Source organism: Macadamia integrifolia, unplaced genomic scaffold (assembly GCF_013358625.1).
Source record: "Macadamia integrifolia cultivar HAES 741 unplaced genomic scaffold, SCU_Mint_v3 scaffold713, whole genome shotgun sequence".
Taxonomy (NCBI): domain Eukaryota; kingdom Viridiplantae; phylum Streptophyta; class Magnoliopsida; order Proteales; family Proteaceae; genus Macadamia; species Macadamia integrifolia.
This window is the reverse complement of record NW_024870521.1, coordinates 234784-252388: the sequence shown is the minus strand read 5'-3', so window position 1 is coordinate 252388 and position 17605 is coordinate 234784. Positions and strand designations below refer to the sequence as shown.

The window sequence follows — 17605 nt, the reverse complement described above, 5'->3', positions numbered from 1 at the left end:
TATTTTTTTTATTTTAAAATCCCTCATAAATTTTATGATCATATCAAATGGGCAACATCTATTCTGAAATTTCTGACGTAGGCACTGGACATCTCTTCCATTCCCAAAAAAATAATAGCCCAAGTGAAAAAATCCAGCTCTCATTTTCCCTCTAATAGCTATCGTTTTGGTCTGAGGTTTCCAACTCCCAAGAAAGTGGGTTTGCTCTTCATCCGAGATCTAGGGCTCGATTTCTATCGTTCGATTAGGGTTTGGTATCCTCCTTTGGGGATTTCCCTCTTGCGAGAGGTTTGTTTTTCTTTCTTGTAAGTAGTTTCCTCTCTTCATCTCATTTCACGTCTCCCGTTGATGCTTTTTTGGATTGACGGTCTTTGTTTCGTTGTAGCATCTTTTTGAGATCTGAAGTGTTTGCTTGGATATGCTTTGATCAAAGCTTGAGTTTGCTTTGAGTGCTATTTTGCTTTGGTTTCTTTCTTGTTTTGGTTATAGAGTGAGGGTCCAGATGTTAGGTGTGGTCTGTTGTTCTTTGATTAATGGCTCTAAGCCAGTTTCTTGAGTGCTTTGTTTTCTTTTTATGTAATGTGGATTTTATTCGAGTGGCTGATTAGTTTCTTGTTTGCTTCTCTTTCCGTTCTAGTTTCTTGCTTCTATTTTTGGTTTAACCTTCTAATCTATAGGTTTTTTGGTTAATGTGATTTGATTGAGATTTGAGTTTGTGTTTCTTTGGATACCGCTATGGAGTTTCAATTTTATTTCATTTCGATTCTCTATCAATCTGATCTGTCTAGTAGCTTTGATTTGTGTAGGTTCTTGATGGAGATGGAAGAACTGGTGTTCAATTTACATTTGGAGGATCATATTATGTCTAATGACAAAATTTTGGAAGATCTGCTTCCAAAGTTAGAGGATCTGGTGGATAATTTATCGGGTATTAATTGGTATTTTGTTCTGGTTGGGAAATTGCTTACTACTAAGAAGATATCCGCGGCTACTGTGTCCAAGGCCCTTTATCTGACTTGGAACCTGACAAGAGAACTTGAGGTCACGCAAATTGGTAGTTCTTTGTACCTTCTGCAACTTGTAAGTGCTAAAGAGATCGATTCTACTCTCACTTGAGAGTCGTTGGTTGTTCCGAAATACCTAGTGATGCTGGTACCATGGTCGAAAGATGTTCAACCGCATCCACTCAAGTTGGACTGGTTCGATGTGTGGCTGTACATATATGATTTACCCCTCTTTCTTCATATTGAGGGCATTGCGTGGCAGATTGCTGAAAAAAATTGATCAGTTTTGTGAGGTGAGACTTCCAATCTCGCTCAAGGATTTTAATTGTGCCCTTACAGTGAGGGTTTCAAATAGGGTTAACCAAAACCCGTTTACATAAGTTTGCGTTTTAGTCGAGCTAGTCCAGATGCTTTCTGAATTGAATTTGCTTTTGTGAAATTGCATCTTTTTTTTTTTTTTTTTTGGTGTGATTGGTCATGATCGTAAGAATTGTGACAAAGGGCATAATCAGGGTTTCCATTCCAACCTTTATCAGCAATTGGCTCTAAATTAAGGATAAAGTGTTTTGATACACTTTTGGGAGAATGGATTCGTCTTGGGAGTTTTGTGGTTTAGCCGATACCAAAAATTCAGATGTTGTTAGTTGTCAAGACTATCCTTATAATGCATGAGCAGCGATCGATGTCCTTGTCTTTGGCTTGAGGGTTCGCAATTTGAGGGTAATGAAAAATTCTTTAGGCAGTATCCTTCGTTCTCTGCTCCATCATGAGCCTATTTCTCTATGTGATCCTTGATGACAATGAGGCAAGTCAATGTTCTTTGAGCAATGGTCAGAGGCTCTATCTGCGGAGCTTAAGAAAGATTATTGGATTTTTCACAAGCTGCTCCTATGGAGGCCATTGCTCTGCAATCTATGGGGGTTAGAGACATAAATGAACTGGGTATACCTTCTACTTCTCAAGCAGGTTACTCTCCCAATTTGCCAATCCACAGTTCGAATGCAAGCGAGGCTGTTGTTGGTCCAAATTTGGCTCCATCTAATCTGACTTCTGTCACTAGGAATTTTGGGCCTTGCTGTGGGCATGATTTATCTTCAGGTCCCAAGTCTTTGAACCTTGTTGCATCTTTGGCTCAACCCAAATTGGAGGAGATTAGTGGATATCTCCCTAGTTCAAGCCAATTGGCTTATGCATCTAGTTCTTTGATGATAGACAAGGCGAATGGGGCAGGAATTGATATGGGCTCTCGTAACCCAATGGAACTTTTAGACGGGGAAGGGAATGCTTTGGCCGTCACACCTGCCACAAAGATTGTGCTGATCTCTTTTGATCTTAAGGTGCCCTCTGCTAGGATTGTTCATGGGTCTTCTATTGTTATCGAGGATACCACTAGCCCATTGTTGGACCCGGTCAACCCTATTTCCTCCAAATGAAAAGAGGTGGAAACAACCTCTTCTGCAAAGCAGGGGATAAGGTTGCGTACACTTGCCCCTCCCAGACCCTACAGTAGTGGGAGCCTCGTGCACTGGGTTGCTCTCTTAAAAAAGAGGTGGAAATTCCTAGTCCGGTTCTCAGAGGTTTAAAAGCTCCATATTTCTGCTATCTTTGATCCTTCGCCTTCGGGCTGCCCTGTTTAGTTAGGATGGCACCCACCTCAGCAGAAGCTGAAAGAGAAGGTGAGACGTTGATGTGTCCTTTTCAAAAATTCAGGCTTAGCTGAGTCTTCTTCTACTTCATCTCTACCTCAAAGCCATTCAGGGAGCCATGAGTCTTATTTGCTAGAACTATTAAGGGTGTGGTCAGCCCTTGACTGTCCAATATTTGAGTAGAATTTGCTCTAAAATTCAACCCTTCTTAGTGCTTTTAATTGAGACTAAGCAACATCAGAGTTATACGAAGAAAATTAAAGGTAAACTTAGCTTCTTAGATTTACTTGTGCTCGACCCAGTTGGTACATCAGGTGGGTTACTATTGTTCTGGAATGATTCCATTTTCTGTAGATATTCTATTTGTCTCTAACCGTTTTGTGAATTTCTCTATTTCAACATCCTTTTCGTTCTCTTTTGTTCATATTACATTTGTATATGGTGATCCTAAGCATGGTGTCAGGGATGTGTTTGCTGGTGTGAACTAATCCAGCCGCTCTATTTCTGGACCTTGGATGTGTCTTGGAGATTTCAACGAGAGACTTAACAACAAGGAGAAGTTTGAGGGTCAGCCAAAAAGTTTGGCTTCTATTATCAATTTTTCTAATGCTTCAAATGATTGTGGTTTGGTGGAGTTTAGTTTTATAGGTACTCACTTTTCTTGGTCAAACAAGCAACAAGGTCAGGAGTTGATTATGGCAAGTATCGACAAGGTGCTAGGGAATGGAGAACTATTTCGGTTGTTCGACTCCGTCACTGTTCATCGGCATGCTATGGTTGGATCAGATCACACACATTATGATTCATTTCCTCCCTCAGCGCAAGATGGGCTCTTCTTAGTTTTGTTTTGAATCCAAATGTTTAGGCTAGCTAGAGTTGGCCAGTGTTTTTGGACAAGCCTAAAGCTGACATCCTAGGGGGTCGACTTCATTCTGCCTCTTCTCTAAATCAAAAGGTGTGGATATAAACTGTAGAGTTGGATTTGTGCTACTTTTATGAACATACTCATGGAGATTGCGAGATTGTCTGAGGAATTAGAAGTTCTGTAGAGTGATCCTTCTTAAGAGAGTCTTGTTGAGGAAGAAACCAACTTGGGCAGGAAGTTGGAAGACCGGTTGATCCAATAAGAGAGGTTTTTGGCTCTGCGTTCGCATGTCCAGTGGCTTAAGGATGGTGATAGGTGTTGCAGTAAATATAAACCAAGTGATCTTCCTTGAAAGACTTGGTACTCCACGCTAGACCTGCACAGAAGAGCAGATAAAGAAGAGCTGGGCTGACCTGACCGGGGACCCTCCAATGCCTAAGTCAGATTTCTTCAACAACAGAAACTCAAGAGAGTTTATTATGAAATGATCAATCCCCTTTTTCGGAGGCTTACTGTCACACCCCGTTCACATAGAACCGGACCGGTGACAGGGTTAACTCCGGTTAACCCAAACCTGCCAGGATCATCTGATACAGTATCCAACCACAGCATACACACAACTAAGAAAATGTTCAGCAGTTTAGCGGAAGACTTAAATTACCTATAAATGTCTCCATCATACTTGATACCCAAATTGTAGTACATAGTTAAGTACATGTGTGCCCGTAGGCATGATATTTACACAAAAAGAATACAATTTATATATCAAGTACACAAAAGGGATCATCAAAAGAATAAAAAAGTAACCCTATATGGAGTCACTGCTGTGGTCCCACAGCATAACCCTCACACGTGCAATCCGTGCAGTGCTCATAGTCCTCGGGGACCCACCAATCCTCCTCGGGGAATTCCACTGTGGGGCCCGACCCTTGATCCTCAGGTTGGTGACCTGCAAAATCGTCTAAAAGAGTTGCACACGTGGGATGAGCTCACTAGCTCAGTAAGTGAAAAGGAGGACCACACAACAGTCCACACAACAATCATAACCATATGCACTATATGCTATGCAATTCATTTTTAATCACATCCACCTAAACAACATTACTAAGTCTTGGGTTTAGTGCTACTACAACCACAGTGTGCGTATACTCCGGGTACGAGCCGTGAACTCCATCCCGCGATACGCCCATAGGGCTGTCGGAGAAGGCCCACCGTGAGTACTCAGAAAAGTAAGGCATGCCGACCACCGGCTCTCAACATAAAAGTAAATGACAGAAAATAAAGGTGCTGACTCCAGTAATTTAAAAGCAGTACGATTGGCCCTCTTGAATATACCACCGGGGTTGCCAACTGTCCTAATGACCTGCGGAGCGTATGTCTAACCCCACAGTGACCCAACAACCGCGACCACTGCTTCCCCCCAAATGGTAACCAAACACCTCAACCCCTGTTGGGAAGGGTCGTAGCACGGGAATGTGATAATCCTACACCACATGCTCCTATATGACATAGTACGATTGCATAGTGCCTTCGCGTCCCATTCCACGGGCCACCAATGCACTCGTTTCCAAGCCGACTACGGCATCTAGTATATTAATGTATTATGCATAATGATGTCATCATTCATCACATAATCACATCATCATTTGGCATTGAGAAAATAAACACAACACACAAGTCATAATAATATGAGGATGGCTAAGTTACACATAACTTGCATGATGACATGACTAGTCTAGATACAATTAAATTAATACCAAACAAGCCTTAAAATAAGGCCAAACGTCCTCTCCCCACTTACCTGTAGTGTACAAAGACTCACGCCCGGTACGGGTGAGATCCGGTGAGAGAAGCGTAAGGTTTGGTGAACCTATCATAAGTGAATGGGGTTAGCATTTCACCACTTTGGGATCAAAACTAATAAGATTTGATGACAAAATCATGTTTAGAATCCTAAAATAAGGTCGCACATCCGTTTCAGGTCCATTTGGATGTAAAAATCACGATGGGAGCCTCACGGGTGGGTTGGACAGCCCACCTGTCTTGACCCACCGGTCATGACCGGCGGGCAAGTCGGCCCGCCGGTGGAGGCCGAGGGCCTGCTAGGACCGGAGGGAAGGTTGGCCCACCAGTCGGCCCATCGGTAGGGCCCGCCGGTCGGCCCGTCGGTAGGGCCCGTCGGTTGGCCCTGAGGCCCTATCCTCTCAGGTGGGTGCCCTCAGGCAGGCCATTTGGCCCACCGGTCTTGGCGGAAAAATGTCATTTTCCCCGAAACCTTCCCCAACCTTTGGGGAATCAAATGGGGCTCTTCCAAACCCATTCTTCACACATTCAAGGTCTCATAAGATGATTCTAACCTAGATCTAGATTAGATTTAAGGAATGGAAGCCATCTTACCTTCTTTGCTCAAGAACTCTTTCAAAAAACCCAAAATCACCTCAAATCACCAATGCTCCTCCAGCCGTGGAAACACTTCTTCAAATCCTTCACAATCAACACATAAATCATCTATTAAACCTTAGATTCATCATCTCAAGGGGGATTTACAAGACCTCAAGAAACTCTACCCAAATCAAGGGTTTTACTTGGGTTTGGTGAAAGTTTAAGAACATAGCCTTTGCTCACCTCTAAACATAGATCTCGTGTTGGAGATCACTCTCTCGGTGTCGGAATGGGAAGATCAAACCTTGACGCCGCTTAAATCTATTCCTTCTTCCTCGTCCTTCCCCTTTCTTCTTCTTCGTTCTCCTTTCTCCCTTCTTTTCTCTCTCCTCTTAACTTTTCTCATCAACTATTCAGTGTAATAAATGAGATATGAAAAACATAATAATAGCTATTTATACTTCCTGAAAACCATTAGTAACACATGGGTGGGTCACTCCATAGTTATTAAATTCGCCGAATTATTCGCGAATAATTCGTGCGAACAGAATTTTTTCGAATTAAACGAAAAATTTTGACCGAATCCGAATTATAAATAGAATTCGGTAAAAATCGTGATTTTTTCTAATTGGATTTAAAAATGCGAATATATCAGACCGAACCATTTTAAACCGAATTATTCGGTTCAAACACACTTTGTTAAAAAAAAAAAAATCGAATTACAAAGCCAAAAGCCAAAATCGAGGGTTTAGTGACTTTCGTCTTCTTTCTGCTTCTCCCAAAATCCTTGCTTCTCTGGTTCTCCCCCAGCCTTGGAGGCATGCTGCCTTTTAAAACCTCTCCCTAGTAAATTTGATTTTCCCATCTTCCCATCGTTCCAAAATCCCCACTTCCCCCAAACCCTCATCCTCTCCATCTTCGACCGGCGACTCTCTCAGTCACTTAATGTCTCTGTTTCTTCCAATCCATGTCTCCGGTGACTTCGTGAGTTCGTGAGGGTAGGTGAGTTCGTGACTCGTGACTCGTGACTCGTGAGGTCGGGGAGACAGGGATCAGGGCCAGGGTGCGGCGGCCGACGGGTGCCGAACTGCGTTCTTTGAAAAATTCTGAACATTTTTCCTTCGAGAGGACTGGTTAGTGCTACGTCAAGCGGAGGTGTTTGATTTTCGATGTTGGATTTTACTCTGCTAGCTCTTCAATAGAATTTCACCAAAAAATGGTACATATGAAGCCATTTCACTCTCTTTCACTCTCTTGCTTCTTCTAAAGTCTCTGTAATCAGTCGTTTTTTTTCTATTTTGCTTTGGGTTTGCTAATTTTTCTGTTAGGGTTTTTGCTTATTTCGATATCTGAATGCGTTTAAGATCCAACATTTCTTGATGCTCTCGAATTTTTGAAGTTCTGATATTTTTTTATTTTTCTGAAATTAGTTGGAAAATTTAGGGTTTTAACATACTGATCTTCTAATTTTGTGTTGTTCTCATTAAATGATGAAATCACACTAGAATATGCAAGCTTTGAGTAGAAGTTGATGGAATTCTTAAGTACTTCAATTTCTCAAGCTTTCTTCACTCGGGTTTGCTTCCGGACCATAAGGGATTCAGAATCAAGGCTGTGATCTTTCTTATCGGTTTCCCAATCTTTATTATTCTATTAATTGGTTGTTGGGGTTGGCTCTGCCTCTGCCGGCTGGATATCTTGCCATCACTCTTCTCTGCTGGTTGCAGCCTTGCAGGTATGTGTTCTTCAATTTTAAAGATCTATAATTTCTTACCGTGTTAAAGATCTAATGATTTTTTGGTTTCTTCTATTGAAAGATGGCAGTATACAAGATATATGTTGTAACTAACAAAACCTGTTTGTATAGTTATCCCAGCTTTACTGTTGTTTGCACCTGTTGTTTTGAACCTGTTGTTTCTTCTATTGAAAGATGGCAGTAGAAATCTCTGTCTGTTTACTGTTGTTTCTTCTATTGAAAGATGGCAGTAAATACAAGATAATTTACTGTTGTTTGCACCTGTTGCACTTCTCTCTATTTGCATTCTTGTGCTTTCCCTTTGCCAGTACAAATTGGGTGAATCTAGTAATATCTCCATGCCATTGTACAAAAAATAGGGGCAGATTGAATGTGGCATAGGGGCTGGGTCTACTATTTTGACAGCTTTGGGTTGGAAAACATTAAAGGAAAGAATGCAATTTTGAGTGAAGGGCTGTTTGATGCTTATTTTTCTCTATTGATTGTATTGTACCTTTGGTCATGCATTGTAAAAGGCTATGCATGTTAGTGGGACTTGAAAATTTGAATCTTTAATTATTCAGAGGCTATTTGCTTATGTAATGTAATTATTAATATCAGATGTATTTGTTTGTTTATATGAAATGATTTATGTTGTTTTTTTTTTTTGTGTTTCAACTTTTAACAAATAGGAAAAATGAGAAGACAAAAAGAAAAGTTTTGGCAACATGCTGAGCAACTTGATAGTTCACATTTCAAATGCAAATTTTGTGAAAAACAAGTTTATGGAGGGGTCACTCGACTCAAGTATCATTTAGCTAAGGTTAGTGGTCATGATGTTGCCTCTTGCGAGAAAGTATCAGATGATGTCCAAGCAAAAGCTCTTCTTGCTATTAATTCTGAATCAAGTAGCAAAAAGCGGAAGAGTTGTACCAGTGGTGAGAGTATAGTTGGTTCCTCTCCTTTAGCTATAACTAGTCAAAGGCAGTCCACAATGGAGGAAATGATCCCTAAGATGGACAAATCAACTTGGGAGAAATCTCTTCGTGACCTTTTTATTAAAAATAATATTTCTTTCAATGTTGTTCAATCGGATGCTTTCATCAATTTTGTGAAGTGCACAGCCCGTTATGGTCCTAGTGTTCCTATTCCAAGTTATGGAACCCTTCGTGGAAGAATAATTCCTGAAGCAAGAAAGGACCTTGAAAAATATGCTGAAGAAGTAAAATTTTCTTGGAAGCAAACTTGAAGAAGCGGTCTTTTCTTAATGTGATTGCTTATTCTCCGGGTGGTGCTCTCTTTTTGAAGTCAGAGGAGTGTTCCCATGCTAAATTTACTGCTTTTTATATATTTGATATTCTTAAGAAAGAGATTGAAAGTATTGGCCCAAATTTAGTGGTTCAGCTAATTTCAGACAATGCATCCAATTATTCAAGTGCACTTGATATGCTTACTGGAAAGTATCGTTGGTTGTTTAAGACTCGATGTGCAGCCCATGGTATCAATATAATGTTGAAGGATATCTATGAAAAGGTTTTTTGGGTTCAAGAAATTTTTGATGAGGCGAAAAGAATTATTGACTACTTGTACAAGTCAATAATTGTCTTACAGTTGATGAGGAGTTTCACAAACAAGGATCTAAAATATCCTTGCAAAACTAGATTTGCTTCAAACTTTTTAATGCTTCAGTCAATTGTTGAAGTGGAAGAGAAGCTTAGACTCCTAGTTGCATCAGCTGAGTGGAGAAGTCTAAGAAATTCGAGATCTTTAGAAGCAGATCGAGTAGTGGACACTATTCAAAGGGAGTCATTTTGGAATGATTCAAAAGAGATTTTGAGATTTATGGAACCAATCATTCGAGTTCTCCGTTTGGTTGATGGTGATGGGGCTATATCAGGGTATTTGTATGAAGCAATGGAAAGTGCAAGAGAGGTATTGGAGAAGCTTTATGAGGAAGACCACCGGTATGACCAAATTTTGAAAATCTTTGATAAGAGAAGAGATGAAAATATTTTGGGTATCATTCACTATGCAGCTGCTATTTTCAACCCCACTTATTTTTTTAGTGAAAGATTCAAAAAGATTCCTCAAATGAAAGATGCAACAGATTTCATTGGTGAGACAGTGGTTCCACAAGATGAGAGGAGAGAATATTATGGACAACTGGCAGTATACCACATGAAATCTAGCACTCTTTTTACTCCCAGTTCCAAGATGATGATGGAAACTAGTCATCCTTGTAAGTGTAATAATTATTTTCTTTTTAAAATTTTTAGTTTATTGTTTCTTATGTAAAAATTACTTGTCTTTTAAAATTGTTTATTTATATATATATATATATATATATTTTTGCCAATGATAGGGGTTTGGTGGCATATACAAGGTGATGCTATTCCTATCTTACAGAAGTATGCCATTCGAATATTGAGCCAACCATGTAGTTCTTCGGCTTGTGAGAGAAATTGGAGTGCCTGGGATGCAGCACAAACCAAAAAGAGGAATAGATTGTCAGCAGCGATGTTAGATGATTTAGTCTATGTGAGAATGAATTCGTTGATGATGGAAAAAAGGGGTGAACTTGAACAGAAAAACATGTTACCCATTAATCTTGACAATATTAGTGTCAATGATTTTGATCAGCGCATTGAGGACGTTGATAAAGAGTTAGAGAGATTGTTGGATGATGTGGATGATGGCATTGCTGAAGACTTGCTATTTGGTGCAAGTGCTAGTTTTACTGAGAGCGAGACTCAACCCCCAGATAGTATATAATGATTTAGTTGAGTACTTAAGTTATGGTGATGTAATAACTATTGTTATGCTTTTGTGGATGTTTTGCTTTTTTTAGAATAGTTTTTCCTTTTAAGCATGAATGATGGAATTATGTGAGTCATGGACTCATGGATTGAATGAAGTGATTTTGAACTCATTAATCTTGTCAATATTAGTGTCAATGATTTTGATCAGCGCATTGAGGACGTTGATAAAGAGTTAGAGAGATTGTTGGATGATGTGGATGATAGCATTGCTGAAGACTTGCTATTTGGTGCAAGTGCTAGTTTTACTGAGAGCGAGACTCAACCCCCAGATAGTATATAATGATTTAGTTGAGTACTTAAGTTATGGTGATGTAATAACTATTGTTATGCTTTTGTGGATGTATTGCTTTATTTAGAATAGTTTTTCCTTTTAAGCATGAATGATGGAATTATGTGAGTCATGGACTCATGGATTGAATGAAGTGATTTTGAACTTTTATGTCCCTACAGGATAATTGGTAGAAGCATTAAAATATGCATTAGAAATTGAATTATTGTAACCATTGCTTTCATCACTCAATGACAACTTTTTTCTAGTTTTTTTACTGTTTTGTATATTTGAATTACAATAATTTTCTCTTTTTAGGTGTACATATCAAGTTAATTACTTAATAAATAAAATAGATACAATAAATTATAAAAATAACATCCGAATTTTTTGCCCGACTTTTATTTTGGTACTCGAATAATTCTTGAATCCGAATCCGATTTTTATTTTGTCCGCTTTTTTGACCGAACCCTTAAATTAACCAAACGAATTATTCCGAATAATTCTTCGGCCGAATAATTCCCGAATCCGAATTTGCTAACTATGGGTCACTCAGGTGGGCGGATGCGCCCACCTGTGACCGCCCACCTGAGGGCCGAAAATTGGCCAACAAGTGGGATTTTGATGGAATTCGACTCTCGGCACGAATCTCACTCTCGGCATAAGGTATAATATACTTATGCGCTTTAGGATACGGCTACATACCTACTTTATCCATACATGGCCTTATGATATGTGCATGTACACGGCTTGGGTACACCCGTCTCCTCTGGCACTGACTCAGACTTGTCCGACCAATCGGTGTTCAAAGTTACCCTTGCCATCATGGTCCATAAGGAACCCGCCTTAACCCTCTCCGGTTCGGGTCCTGCATGGTTAAACCAGGTCAACCGTGTAATTAGACTGGGTTTAAAAAGTAGGGTATCACATTTACCCCCCCTTTCTGAAAATTTTGTCCTCGAAATTGGCATACCTGGTTGTTCGAAAAGATGAGGGTACTTGGCTTGGATTTCATCCTCTTTCTCCCAAGATGCTTCTTCAAGTGAATGATTAGCCCATCGCACCTTTACGAAGAAAATGGAGCGGTTGCGAAGGGTTTTCACCTTTCGGTCCAAGATTTTAGCAGGCTGCTCTGTATAGGTCTTATCAACTTCTAGATATTCTAGTTCCATGGGTAATACATGAGATGGATCATGAACGTATCGCTTCAGCATGGATACATGAAATACGTTATGAGCATTCCCGAGTGAAGGTGGCAGAGCAATCATGTAGGCTACTGAGCCGACCCGAGCTAAGATCTCAAATGGGCCAATGTATTTCGGGCTCAACTTACCCTTTCTATGGAATCTTTGCAACCCTTTTGTAGGAGAGATCTTGAGGAACACCTTTTCTCCTGCCTGAAACTCAATGTCTTTCTTGCGGTTGTCTGCATAGCTCTTTTGACGTGACTGAGCTGCTTTAATCCTTTTCCGAATAACATCGACCTTGTCACAAGTCATCTGTATCATTTCAGGTCCTAACATTCGGCGTTCGCCTACCTCATTCCAATACAGAGGATTCCTGCACTTCCTACCATATAATGCCTCATACGAAGCCATCCCAATTGTAGTTTGGTAACTGTTGTTATAGGCAAACTCCATAAGGGGTATTTATTCTTCCCAACTACCACACATTTCCATTGCACATGCCCTGAGCATGTCTTCCAATATCTGTATGGTTCGCTTTGACTGACCATCAGTCTGTGGGTGGAAAGCAGTACTCAAATTCAATTGTGATCCCAAGGCATGCTGGAAGCTTTTCCAAAATCTGGAAGTGAACCTTGGGTCCCTATCTAACACAATGCTCACTGGCACTCCATGCAAGAGCACTATGTTATCCATATAAAGTTATGCTAACCTGGCCATGGAGAACTTGGTCTTGATGGGTATGAAGTGAGCAGTCTTAGTAAGCCGATAACCTATTACCCATATCGCATCCATCCCCTTAGGTGTACATGGTAGTCCGGTGACAAAGTCCATTGTAATCCTATCCCATTTCCAGTCTGGTACTGGGAGTGGTTGAAGAGTACCATAAGGTCGATGCCTCTCAGCTTTTACTTTCTGGCACGTAAGACAAGTCGCTACATATAGGGCTATTGTGATTTTCTTGTATGGCCACCAGTAATTTATTTGAGGTCTTTATACATCTTTGTACTTCCTGGGTGAAGTGAGTACTCAGAGCTGTGTGCTTCTCGTACTATCTTGTCTTGTATATCCAAATCATCGGGTACACACAATCTGCCTCGAAACATCAATGCCCCATCACTGGCTAAAACAAAATCAGGGTCATTCATTGTTTGATCTTGAACCTTAACTCTGATCCCTTGCAATTCAGGATCCAAAGGTTGTTTTATTATCACCTATTGCCTAATAGTCGGATGCACCTGTAGAGCCACCAAGGATACAGTCAACCATTTAAGGTTTTCTGGTTGACGTTCAAGCTTTAAGGTTGCTCCTTCATATAAGAGGGCTTCATCCATTAGCGTCACCTCTTGTACAAGTGGTGGGCTGACTGCTAGGTATGAGAGCGATATAGTCTGTGCCTTCTGACTCAATGCATCTCCCACTACATTAGCTTTGCCAGGATGATACTGAATGTCGCAGTCATAATCCTTCATGAGCTCAAGCCATCTTCTCTGCCTCATGTTCAAATCTTTTTGGGTGAAAAAGTACTTAAGGCTTTTGTGATCACTGTATATCTCGCACTTCTCCCCATATAGATAATGTCGCCAAATCTTAAGGGCAAAAATGACTGCGACTAGTTCCAAGTCATGAGTGGGGTAGTTCTTCTCATACTCCTTTAGTTGTCGGGATGCATATGCTATCACTTTACCGCGTTGCATGAGAACACAACCCAACCCAACCTTAGAAGCGTCAATGTAGACTGTCATTCCACCTGTGCCTTCAGGGATGGTCAAAATAGGGGCCGACACCAATCTTTTCTTCAATTCCTGAAAACTCTTCTCACACTCCTCTACCCATTCAAATTTCACACCCTTTTAAGTTAATTTTGTCATTGGTGCTGAGATCCGAGCAAAGTTCTCAATGAAGCGCCGGTAGTACCCAGCCAAACCCAAGAAGCTTCTAATTTCAGTGACATTTTTAGGGATTTCCCACTCTACTACTGCTTTCACCTTATCAGGATCCACTTTGATTCCGGCCTTAGACACTACGTGTCCAAGGAATCCAACTTGCTCAAGCCAAAACTCACATTTACTGTATTTGGCAAACAATTGTTGTTCTCGCAGCCTCTGTAATACCATCCTCAAGTGTTGAGTGTGCTCCTCTTCTTTCTTAGAGTAGATCAAGATGTCATTAATAAAAATAATTACCCATTTATCGAGGACATCGTGAAATACTTGATTCATTAAATCCATGAATGCTGCCGATGCATTGGTTAACCCAAAAGATAACACTAGGAACTCATAGTGCCCATACCGAGTCCTGAATGCTGTCTTGGGTATATCCCGCTCTTTATCTTGAGCTGATTATAGCCTGATCTAAGGTCTATCTTTGAAAATACCCTTGCACCTTGTAGCTAGTCAAACAGATCATCCATGCATGGCAATGGAAACCGGTTCTTAATGGTTAGCTTATTCAATTCCCCGTAATCGATGCACATACGCAAGCTGCCATCCTTCTTTTTGACAAACAATACTGGGGCACCCCAAGGTGAAACACTTGGGCGAATAAACCCCTTCTCCAACAATTCTTGCAACTGCATCTGCAACTCCTTTAATTCGGCTGGTGCCATCCTGTATGGAGCTTTAGACACTGGAGCTGCTCCAGGAATCAAGTCTATGGCAAACTCCAACTCTTTATCAGGTGGTAGATGCATCAGATCATCTGGAAAGACGTCGGGAAATTCTTTAACCACCTTTACCTCTTCTAGGGGTGCAACCTTTGCATCTACATCAAGTACAGATGCTAAGTAACCCTGACATCCACTTTCCAACCACTTTACCGCTTGAAGGGTGGAGACGAGGACCTTTCTCACCCGTTTCATTTTATCTGCTCGGTATACCAATTATTTTCCTTCCTCATCTATCACCCTGATTAATTTTTCAGCACCCATCACATTAGCCCGATAGGCCGATAACCAATCCATGCCCAGTATAACGTCAAAATTCTGCATATCGAACTTAATGAGTTGTGCATCCAATTTCTTCCCACTGATTTCCACTGGGCACGGTCCATACACCTCCTTCAACTGTGTAACTTTACTAGTAGGCATACTAACAATCATCCCATGATCTAGGGTCCTGGGTGGCATACCAAGTTTCTCAGCAAATCTCTTAGATACGAATGAATGTGTAGCTCCTGAATCGAATAAGACATAGGCTGGTATGCCCGATATAGATAGGAAACCTAGTGTAACAATGCATATAAGTACAGCAGGTCATCAATAGATAACACAAGGAATTTCTTAAATTTAAAATGTACCTGCTACCACCTCCGTGCTGGCCTCAGCTTCCTCAGCTGATACGGCATACATCCTTCCCTGCGGTTGATTCCCCCGAGTTAAGGGAGGTTGGTATGCAGAGGGTTGACTGGAGGGCAAGGCTGGTCTGACCCGACAGTCTTTAGCATAGTACTCATAGGAATGGCAGTTAAAGCAACGGATCTGTGATGTTGAAACTGGGGCGGGGCCCCTCTGCACTTGACCCACTGTAGATGGAGGTCGGGGCGACCTTGGGCCTGTAGGCACCGTACTAGTGTTTGGGCGAAAAGATGTAGAGCCCGAACCACCAGCTGGTTGAGGAGGGTACCCAGATACCCTATAGGGCTGTCTATATGTAGGCTCAGAACTATATGACCCACGGTATGCCTTGGAGGAGTTGCCTATGTCCGGAAATGGATTTGACCTCTTCCACAATCCAGGTGTGAGGGACTGTTCTCCTTTCTGCTTATCTTCTATGGTCTTAGCCTTCTGCACAATCTGGCCATAGTCTGTCAAATCTAAGACCTCAAGTACTGACCCAATGGATGCCTTTAACCCCTTCAGAAATCTTACAGCCTTTTCTTCAGCTGACCTCATATGCCTAGGGGCAAAATGGAACAAGCTCTCAAACTGCTGCTGATTGTAATATCCCGCTTCTTAAACCCGGTCTGATTTCGCGGTTGAACCGGTTTAACCATACAGGAACCGAGCCAGAGGAAATTAGAGCAGGTTCCTTATGGGCTATGATGGCACGGGTGACCTTAAACACCGGCTGGCCCGACAAGTCCGAGCCAGTGCCAGAAGAGACGGGAGTGCCCAAACCATGTACGTGCACCTACTATAAGGCTATGTACGGATAAAACAGGCATTATATCTGTATTTTTAAAGATATATACGTATGCTACAATGTATGCCGGGATGGGGTTGAACCGAGGTCCGAGCCCGGTCAAAATCCCAAGTTTTGACTCTCGGATGGGTATGTCAGGTGGGTACACCCACCCACCTGAGTGACCCATCCAGCACTATTCACTTAAGTAGGAATAGTATATAAAGCTTTATGACTTCTTTTCTTTCCATTTATTACCCTCGTACGTTTGGTGAGAAAAGTAAAGAGGAGAGAGAAAAAAAAGAAAGGGAAGAAGAAAGGAAGAAGAAGAAAGGAAGGATTTCAGCGGCGCCGAAGCTCGATCTTGCCATTCCGGTGTCGGAAGAGTAATCTTCAACTCGAGATCTACAGTTGGAGGTAAGAAAAGCTGGGTCCGAGCCCGGTCAAAATCCCAAGTTTTGACTCTCGGATGGGTATGTCAGGTGGGTACACCCACCCACCTGAGTGACCCATCCAGCACTATTCACTTAAGTAGGAATAGTATATAAAGCTTTTATGAACATTAACCATACCCACGCTTTAAACCCTTGATTCGAGTATGGGTTCTTAAGATCTTGTAAACACCCTTTGAAATGATGAATCTAAGGTTTAATAGATGATTTATGTGTTGATCTTGAAGGATTTGAAGAGATATTGACAAGGTAGAAGGAGCATTGTGAGTTGGAAGTGATTTGGAGGGTTTGAAGTCATTCTTGAGCAAAGAAGGTAAGATGGTTCCCCCTCACTTGAATCTAACTTAGATCTAAGTTAGAATCATCCTATAGGACTTTAAAGGTGTGAAGAATGGGTTGAGAAAAGCCCTATTTGGGTCCCCAAGGAATGGAGGAAGTTGAGAAGAAACTGGGGTTTTCCGCCAAAACCGGCGGGTACAACCGGCGGGTCCCTACCCGCCTGAGAGCACCCACCTGAGAGGCCAGGGGGTCCCTGGCCAAACCGGCGGGTAGGACCAGCGGGTCCTACCGACGGGTCCATACCCGCCGGTCCAAAACCGACGGGTCCATACCCGCCGGTCCAAAACCGGCGGGTCCATACCCACCGGTCCAAAACCGGCGGGTAGGACCGGTGGGTAGACAACCCACCTGTCTGACCCACCTGAGTGGCCAGAATGTGATCCGTAGGTCCGATCGAGCCCAAATCGGACGTGTGACCTTATTTCGACGTTCTAAACACGATTTTGACGTCGGATTTCATTAATTTTGATTCTAAAATGGTGAAGTACTAACCCCTCTCAATTATGTTAGGTTCACCAAATCCTACCCGATTCGCTCCGGATCTCGCCCGTACCGAACGGGAATCCTTGTACGCTACAGGTAAGTGGAGAGAGGACGTGTGGCCTTGTTTCAAGGCATTTGTTTGGCATTCATATAACCATATCTAATCTAGTCATGTCATCATGAATGTGCTATATAGATTAGTCATTCCACTCATTGATGTGCATATATGTTATGTTTACTTTTCAAATGCAAATTGAATGAGATGTTATATGTTGAATGTGGACATCATGTTGCATAATGCATTGAT

The 17605-nt window shown here is 41.6% G+C and overlaps 1 protein-coding gene across 1 annotated transcript; it reads left to right on the top strand.

The window, feature by feature from the left end:
- Positions 1 to 8329: 8329 nt before the first annotated feature.
- On the top strand, positions 8330 to 10731 carry LOC122069792. The gene is made up of 7 exons (XM_042633881.1): positions 8330 to 8854; positions 8941 to 9165; positions 9322 to 9596; positions 9699 to 9871; positions 10016 to 10396; positions 10481 to 10484; positions 10581 to 10731. The coding sequence occupies exons 1-7, from the start codon at positions 8330 to 8332 to the stop codon at positions 10729 to 10731; spliced, it is 1734 nt and encodes a 577-aa protein (XP_042489815.1).
- Positions 10732 to 17605: the final 6874 nt, after the last annotated feature.

Coding starts and splice junctions, on each gene's coding strand:
- LOC122069792 (XM_042633881.1), top strand. CDS start 8,330: ATGAGAAGACAAAAAGAAAAGTTTTGGCAACATGCTGAGCAACTTGAT. Junction 9,166..9,321: donor TGAAGGATATCTATGAAAAG/GTTTTTTGGGTT, acceptor TTAATGCTTCAG/TCAATTGTTGAAGTGGAAGA. Junction 9,872..10,015: donor GATGGAAACTAGTCATCCTT/GTAAGTGTAATA, acceptor GGCATATACAAG/GTGATGCTATTCCTATCTTA.